The sequence below is a fragment of the Orycteropus afer genome, unplaced genomic scaffold (assembly GCF_000298275.1).
Source record: "Orycteropus afer afer isolate SDZICR_OR568_19922 unplaced genomic scaffold, OryAfe1.0 scaffold00020, whole genome shotgun sequence".
In the NCBI taxonomy this organism is placed as follows: Eukaryota; Metazoa; Chordata; class Mammalia; order Tubulidentata; family Orycteropodidae; genus Orycteropus; species Orycteropus afer.
Window position 1 is genome coordinate 16,119,594 of NW_006921607.1, and position 7,495 is coordinate 16,127,088.

General features: G+C 37.8%; 1 protein-coding gene across 1 annotated transcript in view; it reads left to right on the plus strand.

The window, feature by feature from the left end:
• The window catches only part of DHX35 (DEAH-box helicase 35), a 101,070-nt gene that overhangs the window by 81,590 nt on the left and 11,985 nt on the right, over positions 1-7,495 (plus strand). Inside the window, exon 12 of the mRNA XM_007934751.1 lies at positions 3,785-3,949. Within this exon, the coding sequence (XP_007932942.1) occupies positions 3,785-3,949 (165 nt within the window). The remainder of the gene's footprint in view (positions 1-3,784; positions 3,950-7,495) is intronic.

Genomic DNA, 7,495 nt, shown 5'->3' on the forward strand with positions numbered 1-7,495 from the left:
TACACTGGAAAAGAATGTATATTGTGCTGTTGTTGGGTGAAGTGCTCTGTAGATGTCTTTAATGTCAAGTTTTGGTGGATTGTATTGTTTAGCTCTTCTGCTTCTTTGTTGAGTTTTTCTTTCATTTGAAAATAGTGTATTAAAGTCTTCTACCATGACTGTGGAGTCATCTGTTTGACTTTTCAACTCTTTTAAAGTCTGATTTATGTATTTTGGGGCTCTTTCATTGGATCCATAGATATTTATTATTTTGTTCAATTGATGCTTTAATCATTATATAATGTCCTTCCTTGTCTCATATGGTGGTTTTTGTCTTCAAGTCAATTTGATCAGAAGTTAATATTGACACTCCTGCTCTTTTTTGGTTGCCGTTTGCTTATTTTTTCCCAACTTTTTGTTTTTAGTCTATTTTTGTCTTTCTCTCTAAGGTGTGTCTCTTGTACACAGCTCATTGATGGGTTATGTTTTCTTATCCAGTTTGCAACTTTCCATCTCTTGTGTGGTATGTTTAATCCATTAACATTCAGTGTAATTATCGACAAGTATGAATTGGTTGCTGTCGTTTTGTTATGTGTTTTTTCATGGTGTTTCTGGTTTCTTTGTTCCATATAATTTTCTGTGCCAAGTTTATTATCTTTATCACTTGTGTTATTATTCCCTTTGTTACTGTTGTTTTAGTATTTACTAAATATTTGTGCTGATACTCTTTTTTATCGTGTGAAATTTTATCATTTTTCTTTGAGGTTACCCTGTGATTTATAATTTTCTTCCCGAGTTTAGAACAATCCATTCTCTCTTGGAACTCTCTTGACTTCCTTACATTTAGAAGTTGTATGACTACACTATTTTTCCCCTCTTTTTGGTTTGTAGTTGTCCTCATTTGCCAGTTGATGTCTCTGGTTCCCTGTTTATAATCTTGTAATCTTATTTTACTTTGGATACTTCCATAGCTGTTTTAGTTTCTGGGTTACGTCATCTTGTGTATTAATGGTCGGTTGTTGTTTGCTATTTTTGGTTCTCTGTTCAAAGGACTCCCTTTAGCATCTCTTAAAAGGTTGGTCTGGTTTTAACAAACTCCCTTAAGTTTTGCTTATCTGGAAATCTCCTAATTTCACCATCGTATTTGAGGGACAATTTTGCCGGGTATATAATTCTTGGTTGGAAATTTTTCCCTTTCAGGGTTTTATATATACCATCCCATTGCCTTCTTGGTTACATGATTTCTGCTGAGAAATCAGAGCTTATTCTTACTGGTTGTCATTTGTTAGTAACTTTTCATTTTTCCCATATAGCTTTCAGGATTCTTTCTTTGTCTTTGGTTTTGATGAGTTTGATGATGATATGTCTTGGTGATTTTCTTTTGGGGCCTATCCTGTTTGGGGTTCATTGGACTTCCTGAATGGATATATTTTCATCTTTCATCATATCAGGGAAGTTCTCTTCAAGAAATCTTGGACAATTTTCTCAGTGGTTTTCTTTTTTTCTTTCTGTACTGGAATTCCAGTTACACGTAGGTGTTCCTTTTGATGGTATCCCACATGAACCTTAGGCTTTCTTCATTTTGTTTCAGTATTTTTTCTGATTGATCCCTTTCCAAAGAAGTATTCAGGTATTTGTTTTCAATCTCATTAATTCTGTCTTCCATTGATTCAGTTCTACTCCTTTGCCCTTTTAATGTGCTATCTATGTCTGTAAATTTAGTATTAATCTTCTGGATTTCTATGTGTAGATTTTGTATCATTTCTAATCTTTCATTTATTTTGTCATTTTGTCATGTATTTTCTTCCGAAATTGTACTAGGGTTTTGTCTGTGTTTTCCTTAATTTTATCATTGTGTTCTTTGATCTGTCTTTCAATCCTTTGAAGGTACCGATATATAATTCTTTTGAATTCCTTTTTAGCAAGTTCCAATGCTGCTGCTTCCTCAGGGAGTGTTCTGGGTCTGTATCATGCACCCTTGTTTCTGCCACTTTATGTTGCTTCTTTGTGTGGACTGTGATGGTCTGTTGTCTCCGAGACATTGTGACATTGTTGTATTTGGATCTCTGTTAACTGTTCATGAAGAGCAGTAAGGCTGAGTCAGGCTTTTCTTGGTGGTCATTTATCATTGGCCAGTTGGTGGAGAAGGAAGTGGTGGCTCTCACTCAGTATGTCAAACTGCAGGAGGTGTGGGTGTAGTTGTGTCATATGGTTACCGTTGCTGTCTTCCACTCAGACAAAAACAACAATCGAAAAACCATCCAAAAATTAAAAAGAAGTGGACAAAAATCCCACCGCATAAACACTCAGGTACAATCATCAAAAAAAGAAAAAAAACTCAAAATATCTGGGGAGAGGGCAATAAGAGAAAAAACGTAGAGTAGGAGGTAATGAACAAAAAACTGTGAAAATTGCAAAAAGAAAAACAAGGAATGGCGTTAACCACGAGAAAGAAAAAAATGGGAACCAGGAACAGGGAAGAGAGAAAAGGCAGAAAACTAGTACCTGGGAAAGGAAGGCTAAAGAATAGTAATAAAAAGGACAAAAAAAAAAAAAAATAATAAGTTTGAAACAGACAAAAATGAGCTAAGAAAAATTATCTTGACGGGGCAGGTCACTCAGGCTCCATCTGAGCACGCAGACTGGGATGGAATTCCTGCCGGCCCAGAAGGTGGGTGGGAATGAGGGATGGCCGTACTTCCGTTCACCAAGAAGTTTTGGGATATAAGAGTAACAAGGGGAATAGCACACCTTTCCAGTCATTTGTGTCCGGAATGTCCTTGCTGTTCCCAGCAAGTGGAGTCTATCCTTAAGTCCCTGGAATCTGGGAGAACGCTCTCACTTTAAATATCCAAAATGGTCAAATCACTTGTAAATGTTCAAAATGGCTATGTTCTCTGGGCAGGCAAAATTCCACAGCTCAGCCCGCCTTCTTCTTCTCTGCTTTCCTTTTTATTTACCAGCCACCAGTGCAGTCCACTGTGCAGTCCCTGGCTAGCAGAGCTGATTTTTAGGTTAATTCTCAGGTGCTAACACCACTCGGCAATATCCAAGCTGTCCGTGCCATCAGGATCTCTGATAAACTCCAGCTCCTTATGTCTCCTTTTTCGGTGTTTTCATGCAAATTCTTCTACTAGTTGGAGTTTAGTCCACTTTTATATCCTTCCCTTCAAAGCTCAGGGCTCCAGGATTATCTTTTGTATCTGTGTTAAGTGGTTCCCCTTTTCTTTGTTGAAGAGGGTCGGGTCTGTGCAGGCTGTCTGCCTATTCCACCATCTTAGTGGAACTGCAATCCTAATTTTTAAAAAACTGGCTCAGTGATTTTTTAATAAAGTTAGATTTGGACAATTTCTGCTCTTTATAAGATTTGGTCATTTGTTATATTCTGGATACAGCAACATGTGAAAGAAATGAGCATAGAGCGCTTACGAAAATGCGTCCTGAGGAGGGTGCAGCTGGCTAAAAAACAGAACAAGAGCATTAGTTACGTAAAAATATGATTACTTGTTGCTTTGATTTAATGTTTTGTCGATAAACTTAAAAGCACTTTCAAAAGAGCATTCTAAAGTAAAAGGACAAACTTTGATAAAAGGGTATGGCTCAAATATATGTATCTAAAATATTTTTAAAAGGAAATGGTCTTTCTCTAATACATAAACAACTTTATACGATGAAATCAAAGTCATCTCTTGTGGCTGAATTCTAGGGTCTGTTGCTTGAGTTAGGGAAGGAAGACTTCCTTTTGGCTTAATGATTGCATTGGATTGTGATGTTTGTTTCAATAGTTCTGATTTCCTCTCCTCAGAGGATGCCTTTGACAAGCTGCCACAATCCACGGTCCCAGAGATGCAGCGTAGCAATTTGGCACCTGTCATCCTGCAGCTGAAGGCGCTGGGCATCGACAACGTCCTCAGGTTCCACTTCATGTCGGTGAGTCTGCCTTCTTCTGGGGCTGCAGAGGAGCTGGAGAGCTCCCAGTGGGGTGCCAGGGCATTATTTACAGAGGGGGTACTTTTCCTTTTTTCTATTCACCTCCTGGGTTGTGTACCTACTTTGTGCCAGGCTCTACATGGGAAATGGGGGGATACAGCCAAACAAGGCAGATGCAGTTCCTGTTTTGACGTAATTCCTGTTCTTGTCTGCTGGGGAACAGAGACTTATAAGTAGGTAAGTGTAGTCCAGGGTGCACAATGCCCTGAGAGGTGACTGCAGGTGCTCAGAGAACACAGAGGAGGCCCCTAGCTCTTTTAGTCATGTCTGAGGTGAAACCTGAAACCCAAGTAGGATTTTAGCAGGTCAGTACGAGCGAAGGGTCCCGTGGTGGGGGATATGTGTTGGCCTAGATTCAAGTGCATCACAATTGGAATATTCATGGACAGTTTGGTAGAGCTCCAGGGAGGGTCTGGTTTCTGAGTTTCTGGTTATTTGATCTGGTTTCTGGTTATTCCTAGTGCAGGTTTCCAGGAGTAGAATTATTGGCTCAAAGTGCCATATTTGTTTTGTACATTGCCAAATTGTTTTGCCAGTGCATGCTCTAGTAGTATATGAATGCCCAACTCAGTGTGCCCCCGTTGCCCTGTGTTTGCTAATTAGATTGAAAAGAGAGAAAGAATGATTGTTAATTTATATTTTAAACAATTTATATTAAGGACTCAAGAAATCACTATATTTTTTCTGAATTGTTAAGCCATATATTTATTAGAATTAGTGTTAGTGATTTTCCAGAGTTCTTTAAGTATTACAGACATTAACTTTTATCTGTAATATTTCTTGCAGTCTTTTATCTGGTTATTTGCATTTTACTTTTAACGTACAGACATTCTAAACATTTCCATAGTAAATCTTTCTGTCTTTGCATGTGTGATTTTGCCTGTCATTCTTGTGTTATGAAGCCCTTCCCTAAGTCAGTTTATAAATATTTACTCGTATTTTCTTCTTGAAGTTTTATCATCAGAAGACACAGTTTACTCTTTGATCTGTCCCATATTGATATATGGTGTGACAAGTTTGGATTTTCGGATAATGAAGTCCCTGTTGTCATAGGTCAGGATAAACGAGATGAATGATAAAACAGAATATAAAAATATCATCCTTTACCCAAGAAATGAAAAGAAAAAGGAAAAAAAAAAAAGATTGTGTGTTTGTCATAAGTATGAAGAAAATGTACTCTTTATTGGTGCATACAATAAATTATAAGGGAAAGAAATTATAGGGGAAAGATGGACAGTGTATGCAAATTAAAGCTTATGAAAGCTCCACATCTAAGATGAAAAGAAAATCTATAATGCAAAAAATGAGAGATTCACATCTTAAAATAAAGAGAGCATTTTCAAGTGTCATTTGAAAAAACTATCCAGTAAAGAAAAGGAAGCAGCACGCATAGTCCACTGCCATTAAAACATATCGGCTTCTTCAGGAGAGGCAGAGATGCAACTTGGGTAGCTATGAAGTACCACTTTTCACTGATTAAATGATCAAACATAAAGAAAAATGATGAAATCCCGAGCTGACCCAATTTGGGAAATGAAATTCCCCGGGTGTTGCTGGTGGTTTTACTTTCTGCTTCCGTCTTCCTGATGATAATTCATGAGCCACACAAGTGTCTTCTTGTGGGAATTTCCTCTGAAAAATAAAAGAAGAAAACAGCTTACATGCTTGATAATGTTTAGAGTGTCATTTTATATGCAATTAAAAATGGTAAATAATGAAAATCATAGTAAGACTTCAGGACAATTAAAAACTGAAAAAAAAAAAACATAAAACTGATCTTCATCTGTTTCACTCTGGTTATTATTATTTTATATTTCTAAGTTTTGTGTTTTACAGTTGAAATCATAGGGTACATATAATTTTGTATACTCAGCAATGTTATTTACAATAGCGAAGAACTGAAGACAACACAACCCAGTTGCCCAGGAAAAAGAAAATTGCTTATTTTATGGAGTAGGACCTTGCTGGAATATTTTGCAGCTGTCTCAAGTGATACTGTGAAGTTTCTATGGTTACAAGAAGCAATGCAAACAGAAAAACATGACAATGAGAAAAACAAAATTATACATCCTCAATAATTCTAACTATGCAAATCGTATTTGCCTATGATCCCAAGTGGGATGAGGTCATAGAGAACTACTATGAATATATGTTTAGGAGAAAATGCTGTGGGTGTGATTTACTTACTTAGTAAAATTACTTTTTATTGATGATAAAAAATTCAGAGAATTCATAGGACTTGGTGATTGACTAGAAATAGGACTAGGGATGGAGAGGAGGCTGAGATGAGCTTAGTGGTTTTGTTCTGTAATTACTTAAGCCCAAATTTAGTGCTTTGTTGTTTCCTGTTACCATATCTATTCTCAGTATAAAAGATCCCCTTTACATGTGCGTATTATGCCTCTTGGTAAAGAAAGATGTCAGAGCCACTGAGGAAAGGCTGCTGAATCAATTATGTGATTTATTCAACATTTGCTCTATGTAATGAATCAATTAGGTTTGGCCCCTTTTCCTCCTAAGCATGTGCTCGTGTGAATCCAATACTTACAATTTCTAAAAGTAAGCCTTTGTTCCTTGATGATCAGTGGTGGGTATAGTGGAAGAATGATGGAGACCTGACCTCACTCCCTGGGTTTGTCACCGTCTGCTTATATGATCTTGTTTAAATGCCTTTTACGTAATGTATGTTACTGCTTTTCCTCATCTGTAATTGGGCTAAAACTGTAGAATGTTTAAAGTAAATGTGTTAGGTGAATGCATTTAGCAAAAAGCTGTGCAGTTTGAAAAAAGTACTGTGATTTTATTGCCTGGCTTACTGTAAACCAAATAATTGAGAGAGAAACTAATCATGAGCTGGGCACTTAGTAGGTGCTCAGTAAAGATCTGTGAGAGGAAAGAAGGAGGTAATGATCAGGAGAATCAGACTGAAAGTCACAGTATCAACTTGGCTTAATTTTAGATTGTCTGCCATTCTTTATGCTTTTCAGAAAATTCCATTGAACGTGTATTCAGTACCAACTGTGGGTAGGGTCTGGAGCTCGGCTCTGGGTGATGCAGAGATAAACCATCCACAGCACTGCAGTGCCATGGAGCTCCCAGGAGAGGAGAAGGTGGTGGAGTAAAAATGAGAAATGTCTGAGGAGAGTTTAGGGAAAAGGAGGAGGTAGGGACCATCACTTCTCACTGAGGAGAGGCTGTGGTAGTTAAGTTTGTGTGTCAACTTGGCTGGACCTGATTGAGTGGCTGGGTAGCTGGATGTAGTATTCCCCATGATGAGACTGCAATCAACTCCATGGTGGAATCTATTGGAGCAGCTGAGTAGCTGCTTTGGGTATGTGGTCTGCTTCCCATTTATAAGAAACAGCTTTGGGAATGGTCTCTAGCTTATGGCAGCTTGAATCTTGCATGTAGCCATGTTATTGTTCAGCAGCCTGCCATGATCTGCTGACCTTGGGACTTTCAGTGGACTTGAATTAATGGCCTGCTGTGTGGTTTGGTAACATTGGGACTGTGCCTTTTTATTTGT